This window comes from Lathamus discolor, chromosome 8 (genome assembly GCF_037157495.1).
Source record: "Lathamus discolor isolate bLatDis1 chromosome 8, bLatDis1.hap1, whole genome shotgun sequence".
NCBI classification, from domain to species: domain Eukaryota; kingdom Metazoa; phylum Chordata; class Aves; order Psittaciformes; family Psittacidae; genus Lathamus; species Lathamus discolor.
This window is the reverse complement of record NC_088891.1, coordinates 14,586,802-14,601,653: the sequence shown is the minus strand read 5'-3', so window position 1 is coordinate 14,601,653 and position 14,852 is coordinate 14,586,802. Positions and strand designations below refer to the sequence as shown.

General features: G+C 42.7%; 1 protein-coding gene across 1 annotated transcript in view; it reads left to right on the top strand.

Annotated features, from left to right (window-relative positions):
- The window catches only part of RFX7 (regulatory factor X7), a 50,022-nt gene that overhangs the window by 27,228 nt on the left and 7,942 nt on the right, over window positions 1–14,852 (top strand). Inside the window, exons 3-8 of the mRNA XM_065688234.1 lie at window positions 2,943–3,025; window positions 3,834–3,956; window positions 9,953–10,069; window positions 12,692–12,776; window positions 13,446–13,653; window positions 14,308–14,603. Coding sequence (XP_065544306.1) covers window positions 2,943–3,025; window positions 3,834–3,956; window positions 9,953–10,069; window positions 12,692–12,776; window positions 13,446–13,653; window positions 14,308–14,603 — 912 coding nt within the window. The remainder of the gene's footprint in view (window positions 1–2,942; window positions 3,026–3,833; window positions 3,957–9,952; window positions 10,070–12,691; window positions 12,777–13,445; window positions 13,654–14,307; window positions 14,604–14,852) is intronic.

Below are 14,852 nucleotides of genomic sequence, written 5' to 3'. Positions count from 1 at the left end.
TGTAGCATAAGCTTTTAAAGGGCTATGCAGAGTGGAATTTGCCCAAGATGATGCCGGCATCCCAGTCTTCCTTTTGATGTTTTGACTCTTTTGTACTCTGACTTATTGACCTAATTGGGGCGGGAGGTAGAGGAGAAAATGTGTGATATATTTTGTGTTCTGTTTCTTTTTATTCATTTCCATATGCATCCAATTTAGCACAAAGTGAAACTCAGGGTGAATGAATCTTTTTCTTCTTGGTCAGTAGTCAGTAGGCCAGCTGAAATGTTCCTCTTTCTTTTCTGACTGCGTGAAGAAAGCAGAAAGGTTTGATGCTTTGAACAGTTGCAGTAACAGAGTTATTACTGAAATCCAGGCCGTCAGCACCAAGAACTGGTGGATGTCAGCTGAGGCTGAAGAGGAGATTGTACTTCCTGAGGTTGTAAACAAAGATTTGAGAGTTTTAGAAATGTTTAGAGGAAATGACCTAAACAAAACAATGTTTAACAAATTTTTAACCTAAACAAAACATGGTATTTCCTGAGCCTACTTGCACTGGCTGTCACATTCCATCTCTTCACTGCCACTTCTTCAGTTTTAAGATGATTTTCTCTAAATAGATTCAGTCTCATCTAATAAGCTTAGGTTTATCTAATTATCACCCAGGTAGGATTACCTCTGTGGACTGCCTTGACTCCTGGCTGTGTGTTAACTCTTCTGTTTCAAGGCGGTCCTGCCTCCCTGGCACTTTGCCGCAGCCATTGCAGCCATTGGAGTTGTGCAAAAAGTACTGTGTGGGGCCAGGTGTGGAGAGGAGTGGGGTTTGAGTGACAGCAGAGAGAAATTACTACTGTCCAGCTGCTTCTGCTGAGGGTGTGAGGAAGCCGCCTCAGCTCTAGGGATGCGCTTTTGCTGATGGGAGAGTTGCTGGCTTGCTTGCATCTTTTAGAAAAGGCTCTGCTAACACAATCCCAGTCACATTTTTTTCTCTACACATATATTCTTGGGGTTTTTGGTTATTTTCTTTTAATTGGGAGGGCTTGATGGATGGGCCTGTATAGCAGAGCCTCCCGTAGCTCAGGCAGTGCCCTTCCCTGAAGCCCTTCCTTCTGCCAGGACACAGCAGAAGTTGCTTCAGCCACAGTGGGCGTCGGGACAGCTTCAGGATATTTTGATGAAAGATAATGTTTCTTTTCACCTTTTATGTTGCACTCTGACACATGAGGCTTGGAGGTGAGAGGCTGTCTTCCACCTCAGTGTCAGAGTCATGGGGGTTTTTTGTTTTGCCTGAGATGCTTTTGCCACATGGTTTAGCACTTACCATGCAAGGTAACATCACCTGCACTGCATCCTTTGTTGTGCTGCTTTGGCAGTTCCTCGAAGGAGAGGAGATCTGATAAAGAAGTGCAAGCTTTCGTGCAGTTGTTACATTTCTGTCTTTTAATAAATAAGTGATTAATTTTCTTCGAAGAATGTTGATCTTTCAGTAATGGGTTTTCTCAAAGGAAAACTCAGCTGCTGTGACTTGTGCAGGAAGGCAGGAGCTGAGAATTTGGCAAGCTGCACCCAGTTAAGAAATACCTTTCTGGCTATTTGGTGGTCTGAGCACCACTGCTGTGTAAGCTGCTGTAGAGCCACACAGAAATCGGGGTCAGCAAATTTCAGGAGTTCATTAGGGGGAAGGAAAAAAACCTGAATGTTGTGGTTTGCTGCAGCTTACAAAAGCAACAAATCGGGTGTCTGTTACCTGGCTGCTGCTGGAAGTGTTTCTCTTGGCTCTCAGAATGCCTGTGGCATCGCTGGTGGCCCAGTTCTGCGGAGCAGCTGGGTAGTGGGGATCAGCAGGCCCTGTGCCCTCCCAGCACCTTTCCTGGGTGGCGTGTACCAGTCCCTGCCCAGTCTGGAGTTAGGGTGGGGACCTGTCCGTTGGATGCAAAGCCAGCAGAGGCCAAGTGGGAGATCACCTCTCTCTAGTACTGCTGTTAATTTTGTGCCAGCCGAAGTGCGTTGGGTCTGGACATGCCGGGTAGGTAGGGAGCCCCAGGTTGGAGTGTTCGGAGCTCCAAAAGCTCTATTCTGACTTAGAAAGGGATCATGAGTCTTTGACTGTACTGATGGTGCACCACCTCATGCGTTGCTTCTGCAACATCTTACTGAAGGAGAACCCATTTGCTCCTTGTTGCGTGGTTTTACTCAAACTGCTGCAGAGCAGGCCTGAGCACGTTACCACAACAGATTCTCCTAGTATTTCTAAGCCCATGTAGCTGGTTTCAGATGACCAAAAGCTGGTGTGTATGTAGCAATCACTGTTTACATACACCAGGTAAAACTCCCCCTTGTGTCTGATCCTCAGCCAGTATCCACTGGAGGAGATGTCTGGAGTCACTGAGATTGATGTTAACTGAGTGCTTAGTCTTCAGTATCTGTTCAATATCTCTGATTTCCAAAGGAAACAAACAAAAACCCCATGTGTATAAATACATTTTAAAATGCCATCATTGAAGCCTGTGACACTAAACTATTAGTATATAGTGGATCCACAGCATCAGGTCTGATATCCCCTGTTGTTAAAGTATATTTGATTTTGATACTGTGTTGTCAGAGCTGCTTCATGTGTGCTCCGAGAAGATACAGTTTACATGTTAGGTGTCTGGTTACGGAAGTGACCTGGGAAAATGTCCCTAAGGGATCCTGCTTCTGTTGCATGTGACTTTTGTAGTGAGGACAAGCGCTTTCTCGTGTGTGATGGTGTGCAAATAAAACAAGATCACATTTCTAGTCCCAGAGTGCTCAAAGTCACATTTTTCCACATAAGTAAATATTTTCTCGTTTGCAGTGGTATCGTTGAGGACTGTGCTGTTGGATGACAGTTCTCAGCTGTCAAACTCAACTTTTTTGTTTGCCTTTTCTCCCCCTGCCCCACTTCTTTTCTTTTTTCAAACCACAACACCTTTGTTATCTAGCAAGAAGTTGAGAAGTTTACAGACCTAGAGAAACTCTACCTCTACCTTCAGCTGCCTTCGGGTCCCAGCAATGGAGACAAAAGGTATGTGTGCAAGTGTGTAACTGCGAGCAGCTAGTACTGAAAGCTTACTTTACTTCCTGTGACACTTATCTGCTGAAGAACCATTCACGTGATGTGTTTGGTAGCAGAAGCAGCCTTTATTAAGCATTAGGGACTGAAGATTGTGTTGTGCTGTTTTGTTTTTCTAACTTTGGAATCTTTAGTGCATGAATAGCTTGTAAGTACAAACCTCCTAAAACACAAGAGTCATTGGAGAAAGTGTTTTGCAGCCCAAGTGTAATCGTTCCTTCACTTTTTATGTAGGAAGTGATAATAGAGCAACACATGTGATTGTGGGGGAAAGAGGAACCAATGGTATTTCTGGTAACATTCGTTTCACTAAAGGAAGGTCTAGAAAACCAAGCTGACAACATCACAAAGCTGGTACATGTTCTCAGTAGGATGCTTATCAGCCTGCAGGTGCTTACAGGAAGCACTCTGAGCATCTGCTGGCAAAGGGCAGCTGGCAAACTGAGCGGGCAAAGCTTAGAGGTGGTCAGTAAGGAGCAATAAATGTAAGAGGGGAAGTAGTGAACTCTCATCCATCACTGTCCATTCATGGCTGTGTATCAGTAGAGAACTGGAGTGTGGAGTCAGTATGTTAAATTGTGGATGGAAGAGGGAGATATCTGCTGCCCATGTCTCAAGGAATAGTTAAGTGTGTGAAATAGCATCCTTCGCTGTCTCTGGTGTCTCTGCCTACCTGCGTAGGCAGACTGTTATAAAGTCTTGTAACTGAGGAGCAGCTATGGAGCAGAGACTTCATCAGCATTGCTTCTTCTTTCACTAGCGATCAGATCTCCATGTCATCCAGCCGTGCCCAGCAGATGCACGCCTTCTCGTGGATACGGAACACCTTGGAAGAGCACCCCGAGACATCCCTTCCCAAGCAGGAGGTTTATGATGAATACAAGTGAGTGCTCCTGAATTGGAATCATGCATGTGGCTTTAGTGACCGTGGATAGTTCTGTGACACTGGCTCTATAGGCACTCTACTGATGCACATGTATGAGTGCATACAGTAGAACAAGGCCTTGTATACTGATGTACATGAGAATGTTCTAACTACAGTGAGGCAAACTGTATTCATTGTTTCTGCCAGTGAAGATAAGATTGTGATGTTTAAGTTGTGTATTAGATATGCTGAAGGAAAGATACAAACATATCTTAACAAGTAAATATCTGTATGAATATCATTTTGGTATTTGTACAGAGCAGCACAGGTAAAAAGCACCAGTTATTATCTGGTGGTACATTTTGGTCTGCTTACTTATACTGCCTTAGATGACTCCATTAACTAGGTTGAGGGGTTGAATTGTTCCTCCTGGAAATGCAGCTGTTTTGCACATAAGATCTAGCCTGTCACACCTTTCTTTTCAGAATAATGCATAAATATTGGACCTTCCTGCAGCAAACCTGATTTCTACAGAGGCACTATGTATCTGAATATGTATGAAATCAGTAACCAAGGCCACTGCGAGTCTGTGTTGTCAAGTCTCAAAGCTACCATGTAAGGGGAAAGCGATTAGAAGCAAGGGAGAAGGAGCTGTCTGACGGAAGTTGGATTTGAATTCATTTACGGAACATTCCCTGGGGCAGGAGAGGAGCATGGGGGAGAAGAGAATAATCATCTCCAGCCCGGTTGCCCGAAGATGAATAGCAGATTTATGATCTAGTATGAATATTTCCATAATCTGAGCGATTACAGTAATTTGCAGTGAGCCGAATCCCTTCACCCTCTAAGTGCCTACAGGGTTCAGCCCTTAGTCATTGTTATTCCAGGGTTGCCTTTTGTGAATACCTCCTTTTAATTAACTCTCTCTGGTCAAGTTTTTCACTCTGAGCCCCGAACCATGATGGCATTCGCTCGCCTGGGGTTGATAAACATGCACACACCTATTTCTGAGATGGTGCCATTGACTGGAGCGGTGACGCAGCCTGGAAGTGGAGCCAATGGCACAGACGTGCCGGGGTGGCCAATCCCCGAGCAGCAGCCGCTCGCGCAGACACAGCAACAGCGGCAGCTGCTGTGCGGGAGAGAGATGGGAGCGTTATTCTTAAATATATTTCTTATTAAATAATTTATGGCCTGCTTCAGCAACAAATCTGCTTGGCTTCCATGCTGTGCCAAGCTGCAGATGCCCGGAAAAATCATCATCTACAGATTGTGGAGTGTGAAATTTGGATGGCTTTTGTATGTAGCTGCATCAAGTATTTGTGTATTGTATTTTTTTTTTCTCCCCTAACAAAATAAGGGTGGTAAGCAAATATTCAGGAAAATATCAAATGTTTGGAATCTGTTCTCCTTTGAAAGCATCTGTTCTGTTTTTAAAATATTCAGTTTCTTTGAATATTTTCATGAGTTATTCTTGCACACCAAAGGAAAAGTAGTCTTGGAGTGGGAGGTGGGGAACAGACATAAATACATGAGAGTTAGTTTTGATAAGTCATTTTTCTTTGCTGAAGGGTGTTAAAACCTCTCAAAACTCACTCCTGTCATACTAACAAGTTACCATTCTTTCCTCTGTGTACCAAGATAGACATTGCATGCGTTTACAGTGAGGAAGCTTATGCACTCTGCACGTATAAATCAAAGTTACAAGGCTCCAGAAGAGTGATGCGTCCCACCAGCATCTCAATTCCTGCTCTAAATTTTGGTCAGAATAAATCTTGCAAAGCTACTGGGCTTCTGCATCACCTTTCATGTGTTTGGGTTCATTTCTTTTCAATGAAGAGGGAATACAGAAGCTCAAAGTCCTCACAAATCCACCACTGGCAAGTGCTGATGGTGTTTCCAGCTCTTCCATGTTTCAGTATCCTCTTCTTGTTGTGCTTATTCCACACAGCGACTCTTCTGTTTTCTTCCTCTTCTATTTAATTGTGAATTCATATCTCTGACTGGATTGTAGTGAATGGATCCCTCTCTCTTTGGAAGGGAATAAAATAAAAGAAAAATGCAGCGTAATACAAGGCAGTAGCACTTGGGAAGGTTGAGAGCTTGCAGCTGAATTTCAGAAAGGAGGTAGATGAGAGCTAGTTCACCTCTCTTGGTGCTGTGAAGCTGCTTGTTTCTGTTGGCACACACTGTTCTGCCAGCTTCTTCTGGGACTTATGTGGGATAGTCTGGAAAATACTATGGGAACTCAGGAGGAGCTGCCTAATGTTAGGTAGCCTGTAGAGAATGGATGCTGCCTCCTGTCAGATGCTTTCAATGTCTTCTTGTAAGTCAGTTTTATTTGGGTGTCTTCTCCCTGTTAGTAAACACTCTTCTGGAGGTGGCCAGGTGTAGATTTAGCTGAGTTTAGGGAATTAGGATTTTGAGTCTAAGTGTGGTCCTGCAGTAGGTACGCAGATAAAATCCCCATTTGCCCACAAAATGATTTGTTGAGCCTTCAGTAAACACGTGGGTCCTCTTATCTTGCTTCAACTGTGGTGACACAAGGAAAGAAACTCATTCATGTTTAAGTTTGGCTCCCTGAAGATTCACTTGATACGCTTAATATGGATTATGAGGTCTTTGAGTCATCCTGTATCTCTTTCCTTTAGTCTGTAAATCATTAATCCGTGCTTTTCTGGCTGCTGGGCCACTCTGATGCTAGATTATGTGCACTAATATTAAGAACGTAAACCAACAAGTTAGGAGAAGAATATTCAGAAACTAGCACAGAAGAGGGTGATAATCTAGGAATATCATGCCTGCTAAAAAAAAGACACAAGATACTAGTCTTTAGATAGCACTTAACCAGTGTTTTCATGTAAAACTCCCTGATAGAAACAGGCTGGGACCTATTGTGTTGTACATCTAGTCCTCTGTCATAACCAACTACCTATATATTCATTTTAAAAGAAAATCAAACTCCACCTAAAGCAGCTGTTTCCCATCTCTACTGCTGCTCTTGGGAGTCTGACCTGCACTTAAAATGGTTTTCAGATACCTGGTTTCCATCCTATCTGATTTTTTGGGCTTATTTCTGTGCTAGAATTGTTTATCAGCTTAATGAGAGCCTGCTTCTTCCTAAGGTTCTTTGCTCTAACCCACTCTTAGAGACCAGTGTTTTTGCTGGATTGGATAAGCCAAGATCTTTGCTTCATTTCATGCCAAGTTCTTCATCATTTGCTGTTCATGTTATTTTTTTCTGCCCAGGAAGCTCTATGGGCTGGGCTGCATAGCCTGATCGTCTTAACAGGCTTTTGGGTTAATTTGTACGGTGGGAGGTGTACTTCAGGTGTGCTCCTGGAGTCACCTATGTCTTGAGTACATAGTTTTAAGATCTTAGGGAAAAAAGAAGGGGCCTTTTCTCTTTATGATCATGATGTGGAGCTCTGTACAAAGGAATGTAAGCAACTGCCTGTCCATTGTCATTCCTGTCTCTGCATAGACCTTCCCTCCCCCATCTGCTTCCCACCCACCCTTCAAATAAGCAGAACAGCTCCTGGGCTCAGCGATGTGCCAAGAGTGCAAGTAGCAAAGAGAAGAGCTTCAGGGAAGAGGCTCCTGGTGCATGTTGTCAAGTCAGTGAGAGACCACAGATGGACATGGGGGGTTCTCGGCTGAGCCAGGAGGAGGAGGGGCCACATGGGATGATCTGTCTGAAAACTGGAATTACATGATAATAGCTCAGAAATCACAAGCTTGCAGGAGCTGCCAGTATGGATTTGAGGGGACCACGTAACTGGATGCTTTGCTGCTAGCAAATAAGTGTCTTGAAACAATGTGCTAGACTTGAGGAGTGGATCTTTTTTTCCTTTTTCGTTTGTTTATTTTCTCCTATGCAGGGAATAATTTTAACTTGGAAGTCAATAGCTTGGTAGGCCCCTAAGCCTGTTGTTCTGCTGGGTTAGGTTTTCATTTTGTTTTGCTGACACTGTTGAGTTTCAAAGATAGTGCTGACTGTGGCAGAGAAACTCCGAGAGCCCTCCTTTGCATGCTCGTTGAGACTTGAAGTCCTCTAGTCAGCATAAGTAAGCAGTAAAGAGCCACCTTCTAGGAATTTTCAGAGTAAAGTTATTGGGGCCTGGAAAGATGCAAGGGCCAAAAACCAAACCTGCACAGGTACCGATCACCCATAAAGCAATGTCTGATTCCTAAGAGGGTGCAGTGAGGCAGGAGTATTCCTTTGTAGTAACTTCAGAGGGGCATAGAATTCAGATTCTGTGACTGACCTGCATTGGGATGAAGTTGGATAAAAACATTCTTCATGTCCCATACAGAGACTACGCTGACGGCTGACTGCGAACCAAGTTGTAGGCAACATCTTCTGGTTGGCACAGAGTGGCCGTGTAGATGGGGAAGCGGGCGTATGCAAACTCTGCAGGGAAATGTCATAACCGAAGAGCGTAAATCTTGCTGTTTATCATCATCAAAATCATTACGTTTGTGGTGGTCCTTTCCAAGTAGAGGATGCTTTCATACCACCAAGGCAAAAGCAGGAGATACCTGCTCTATAATAACTAGTATTTTGAAGGAGAAAATGCAGTGGAAGTATCCCAGAAACATACTTCTTTCTGCAGAGGCATTCCAACTGGCCTACTTGGATGCAAATGCCATTGCTATTTGCTACCAGTTTTAAGAGGTGATACTGGGCATGAAGGACCTGCTTCAGGAATGTTGCTCTGTCTGTCTGTGTGTGGTTTTCCATGTGTGTACCTGATTAGAGTAGCAGGCGATGTGGTGTATGAAGTTAGTGTTTTTCTGCTCTCCTGCTGATGCCCACACAGTCATCTTCTCAGAGATGGTTGTGTATTGCTGGTAGGACATTTCAGAGGAAGGGAGGTCATTGTTATCTGGTGCAGACTCTGTGACTGCAGGAAATCTGAATGAAGATGCTCTGACAGTGTGTGGTTTGGGCCTTAGCACGGTAACATCTGCGAAATGCCACAAGGCTCTTGAACAAAAGGCAGTATGCATTCTCTTCTTCGTGCAGCCTGAAGCACTTACTGTGTAGGTAAACCTGCCGGAACAGTTCCCAGTTTTCTCCTCTGGTTTCTCATGTTTGTAATTTTCCAGAACATTCAGGTTTTGCAGTGAAATCAATGATTCTTGTTCCTGCCTCAAGGAGGAATTTTTTAAATAGATGTTGAAACAAATTTTCCTGTGCTGTTTGTGAGAACCGAGGACAGATAACAGTGCCCATTTTACCAGGATAAGTAAACCTAAGAGAATAATCACCTTTTGTTGCTTTATTCCCCTGTGCCATCAGGTTGCATGCTCAGTCACACAAAGATCTACCTTTGCAGAGGCAGTTGAAATCTGTTAATTTAGGATTGTTAACACAAAGATGTTTATAATTAAGCAGCTCTCATAGTTCAGTGCTGGTTACAGTCATTAGAGGACTAGCTCCTTCAGTATGTGTTTGTTATACGTATAAAGGCAAAGCTGGTTCCCTGGAAAGGTGTGTTTTGTTAAATTGAGTTCTGTTTAGCTCTGTTAAATTGAGGTTGTGTAGGCAGAATCTTTCGCTGGGCACTGACAGATCTCTTACTGCTTTTCAAACATTCCTGCAGGATTTCAGGCCTTACCACACTCAGGTATACTTCTGGCTAGAACAATGTCTCTGCTTTTATTATGTCCTAAAATAAATGAATTGAAACATTATGATATGCTTCAAACTAAGTTGTGGAGTAAATCTTAACTGTGCTCTAGATAATGCCACTAGTTGTTATGTCTCCACATGACTTGTCTTTGAACTCAGTAGAGAGCAAGGCAAAAACTATAGTATTAATAGCTCTGTTCATACATTTTTAATGCATTCAGTTCGTTGTGGATAGCTTCATTAATGTTAAATGTGGTTCTAAATATGGATGGGTTATAAGTGTTTTCTTTTGAAAACCTTTGATGGAGTCTAGCATGCAGGCTGGCCTCTTGTATTAACTTCGATTCCATTCACACTTTCTTTCTCTTTGTTGCAGGAGCTATTGTGACAATCTTGGCTACCACCCATTAAGTGCTGCTGACTTTGGAAAGATCATGAAAAATGTCTTTCCAAATATGAAGGCCCGTCGTCTAGGCACAAGAGGCAAATCAAAATATCCTTTGCTAGAACACTTCTCAGTAACTTCTGCACTTGCCTGGCGAACATCTGTCGTTATGGCTTAACTACCAGCTAAATGTAGAAGTAATGTTAAATAAAAAATGCAGGCACTTTCCCAATGTTCTTTAAAAGTCAGTAATTGCAGTAGTGTAAGGTTGCAAGATACAACTTCGGAAACAAGTGCTTAAATTTAGCTTTTGATGCGTAGCTGTCACAGCAGCGAGGAATCAAGGAGGCTTTATCATTTAGTGCAAAGGGAAGTAATGGAATAAAGGAAGGTGCCTTATGTATGTGCAGTGACTAATGTTTTATTGGTATTACAGCTCAGAATTACCAGAACATTTCTTGCTTTTCTGTTATGCTTGTGCACACCAGTAATGTAAAAGTTAGTTGTAAAGCCAAAGATCCTTATTAATCTGTGCTACAGGTATCGCATTAAACTGCCTCTCAACCGTTAGTGTTGCTTGGAAGAGAAGAGGGAATTGGGAAGTTGTCACAAAAGCTCACTTCGGACTGGAAGGCACAACCTGAGCCTTGTGCTGCTGTCGGAGAGGGAGATAACTCCTTTACTGCATGGTGCAGACCTCCTGAGATAGGAATGGCAATTTAAAGCAAGAGCCTCTAGGAGGTACTGTCTCTGTGTCTTGGCTGCAGAGCCTTGTTCCCTGTGCCCAAAAGTTGGAATTCACTTCCTTCCCTGTGTTAGAGAAATCGTCCATCCATGCTGCAAAAACACTACCCCACTTAATGGTAACTTAATACAAACCTTAAAATACTTAAAAACCTGATGTTGTCATAGTGTAACTAGACATAATTGTTACAAGCAGAACTACGCACAGTTAAATCTTGGGACAGATTAGTTTAGCAGTTAATAGGCAGCCAGTGTGAAGAATTCAGTGCAAATGCTGTGCAAAAGAGTCTGCTCATACCACTGGTGCTTCTGCTGCTTTAGTGTAGGGCAGAAAGCTCTGATATGTAAAAAATGCAATAATCAAGTCTAAAGGAGGCTACAAGGGTATGAATTTCTCAGCCTTTTCTGAGACTGAACTGTGGTTTATCTTGTCTTTATCATGCTGAGTTGTTCCACTAAAAACAAAAAACTGCAGTGATTTTCAAAGTAAGTAGGTTTTTCATCAAGAATTTTGTCTTTTCCAAATTGAGAATTCCACCTTCCCTTAAGAATCGGTACAAACCATCATGATGGTGTCTGCTGCACCCCCTAGGATCCACTCTTGCTCTGTTCTGATGTGCTGGGTAGGCTAAGCCACTGCAGTGAGCGAGAGAAGGAGACGGTTAGAAAGCCAAAAGGCATCAAGGTAGCTTGTAGGCTCTAATTAGAAACCACTCAGAACAACTAACAGTAATGATGTGGACACACTATAATACCAGCCTTTGCCAAGGTCTCACTTGAAGCATGCACTTAGGGAATTAAATGCTAGCAGGTAGCCCAGAACTGTTTATCTTCCCTAGAGGAGAAAAAGCCTCCCATGTAATAGTAAATGAAGAAATTGTGTCAGTTAAATTGTTTCATAAAATACAATGTTGGATTATATGGCAGTGGAGCGCAAAAGTTAGTAGTGATGTTCTGGATAGAACTAGAGAAGTTTTAAGGAGGAAATCAAATGCTGTAATTGTAGCTTGACCCAGGGTATCTGTCACATTTATTTCATAAATTTCTAATTCGGAATGATTTAAATGGGGCCTTAGCTCACATTTACTGTAGTATCTAGCCTCCTTACATTTATTTAACTGTAATTATGCTTAATCCAGGTTAATGCAAGCTTCATAGTGTAAGAAAGGGAAATATAGACAGACGTATTTACAGATTGTGGAAAATTAGTCTGAAGAGGATTTGTGTGTATGTGGACTGCCAGCGTAATGCTGGGGAGAGGAAAAAAGGCTGATGTGACTTTTAGACCTAGAAACAAGTGAGAGTAATGGAGGGAGTGTATTTTTGTGTGCTGATTTGATGACATCAGCGTAAGAACAAATCTGGGTATTTGTATCCGTGTTTTTACAGAAGAATTATCATGGGTGGGGAGAGAGCAACAAAAATGGCATGAGATCTTGGGAAGAAGTGTCCTCATCAGTCACTTCATCTTGTTATGGAGAATTTCTGTAGTTTATTGAAGTCCCTTAGGAGAAGGAATTATCCGAAAAATCATCAAAAAGGCAAAAAAGAACAACTCAAAATAAAAGTTAAGTTTGGGAGCACATTTTTAATAGTGATTAACGTCTGGAAGTGCAGTCTCTGTCTTGTTTCAGGCTTGGTTTATGAAGGGAATATACTCCAAATTTATGTTCGTGATTTAAATGTTGAGTAGCTGATTGAAACTATTTGGTGTGGTTTAGTGGTTCTTTTAAGTTATCAAATTCAGTTCATCTTACCCAGCATCACTTGCTCCTCTGTGTAGATGGAGAAGACCAAGGACATGCCGAAGAATGCAGCCATTTACAGGCTTCTGGTTCTGGCTGGCTATGAGGCTGTTAGTGACAGTAATTGTTAGATCTATTATTGAGATTGCTTGTAAAGCTTATGAGGGGTATCAGGAATTTCTGCCCTTCCCTCTTACCCCTAACTAACAAGCAGACTATTTAGACCTTAATTCTTGTTCACATATTGCTACAGTGGACTGAGGAAGAAGGCTTTTGTGCATATGCCAACACTGCCCAACCTTGACTTTCACAAAACTGGAGATGGGGTATGATACATACTTGCTTATTTATATGTATTTTTGCCTGTTAACATTTATTATGTTGTTTTTCCATCTGACGTTTTCAAAGCAAAGTGAAGAGCTCTGTAGTTCTTTAAGATTTTTCTTTATGATACTTCTATTCTGAATCATTGTTTGATGTTTTTATGTAAGTTCAGAATGAATTGCAGTGCTATTAAACTAATTTAGGAGGTGAAGCAGACTTACCCTGCTTTGCCACCCACAAGCTGTATCTTTCTAACTCTGTTTCTGTTCTGGTTTTACCATATATTAAAAAAAAAAACAACCCAAACCAGCAAGTCAATGGAAGAGAAGAGGAACCACAGTGAAAGAGGGAGTTCCTGGGTAGTGGTGCCTGCTGAGTTGATGAGATTCTGGCTGCAGGAAGCATCAGTTAGTGGTGGTCCAGATATAAGGAGTCTGCTGTTTTCTTCCAGGAATGTTAGCTCTATATAAGGCCTTCAGAAACCAGCAGCAGATTAACGTTAAGGCATTTCATTTTGAATTATATTGATGTTGTGATTTTATTTTGCTAATTTCATGAAAGACTGTGAATATACTTCTTGGGTGTTTCTGATCATCAGTTGCTGTCTTATTTTGGTTTTCATGACTTAGTGACCCTTAATAATTAAAGTAACCTTTCCTCCTTTGTTGTAGTTGGATGGGGCAGAGCCATCTGGGCAGCTACAAAGTGCTGATGAGGAAGTCGTCTCTGCGGCCTGCCGGCTTGTTTGCGAATGGGCCCAGAAAGTGCTGAGCCAGCCTTTTGATACAGTCCTGGAACTGGCTCGTTTCCTCGTGAAAAGTCACTATATCGGTACCAAGTCAATGGCAGCTTTAACAGTAATGGCAGGAGCACCAGCAGGTAATGAGATAAACCCAAGACAAGAGGGACTTGCTTTGAAGGGACCTCGTTGCAACCCCCCTACCATAGGCAGGGACACCTCACACTAGATCAGGTTGCTCAAGGCTCTTTCCAGCCTGGCCTTCAATGTGATCCATTTAGTGTGGTCTGTTCTCATATGAAATGCATTGTGTTTAATGCTTTGGCCATTAGGTAATATCAGCTGCTCAGAGCTGTGCCTCCGTGATACAGACCCGCAGGTTTCTGGAAAGATTTTCTGGTTTTAGAGCTGCCTTGGACATGGGTAACAAAACAAAAACACGGCAGATGATGAATGTTAAAGGTTCATGTAAAATACATCCGCTGCCCTCTACTGTCAGTTGAACGAAATGCATTGGGTTTTAGTTTTGCTGACACAAGTTGGGATTACTGGAAATAAGGTGCCAGTACGTAGTGTTTTAGCAGCATGTCTCACAGGTAGAGGTTTTGCCACAAATGTGGAAATAAACTGAAACACTGGGTAGATTGGAGGCTGAAGTGCATGGGAACACCTCATGGGTATTCCCGGAATGGTTGTGGAGATGCCTGCCTTGTGTTCTGTGTGGTTAGATACAGAAGTGGCACTGCAGCAGGCAAGGTATGTGTGGCTATAATTCATTCTTATTTTCTATTCAGGAATAAAAGGGATCCCCCAGCCCTCAGCTTTTATACCTACTGCTGAAAGTAATTCCTTTCAACCGCAAGTGAAAACTCTGCCATCTCCTGTTGATGCCAAGCAGCAGCTGCAGCGTAAGATCCAGAAGAAGCAGCAAGAACAGAAACTGCAGTCTCCTTTGCCAGGAGAGTCTCCAGCAAAGAAAACAGAAGGCACTGCAACCAACGGCGTGACCAGTATATCTAATGGAAGTCCTGCAATTCTGTCTCCTCCGCCTATTGGCATTGTTGTGGCAGCTGTCCCCAGCCCAATACCGGTAATGTTCTCCAGCAGTTTTTTAGAGAAACCACCTTACGAAAGGGTTGTAAATCACCAGTAACTGAGCAGGGGTGTCAGTGGGATGCAAGAACAGATTCCATTCAAAGGCTTGGGTCCCTTGATGCTTCTCATGTCCCAGTGACTGTGTTACGCCACATGAGTTACAGGATTGATACAGAGGCAACGGAATTCTGACCACATAGCATAGGCCAAGTTCATCTTTGAAGTCATTGACAATGGGATTTCT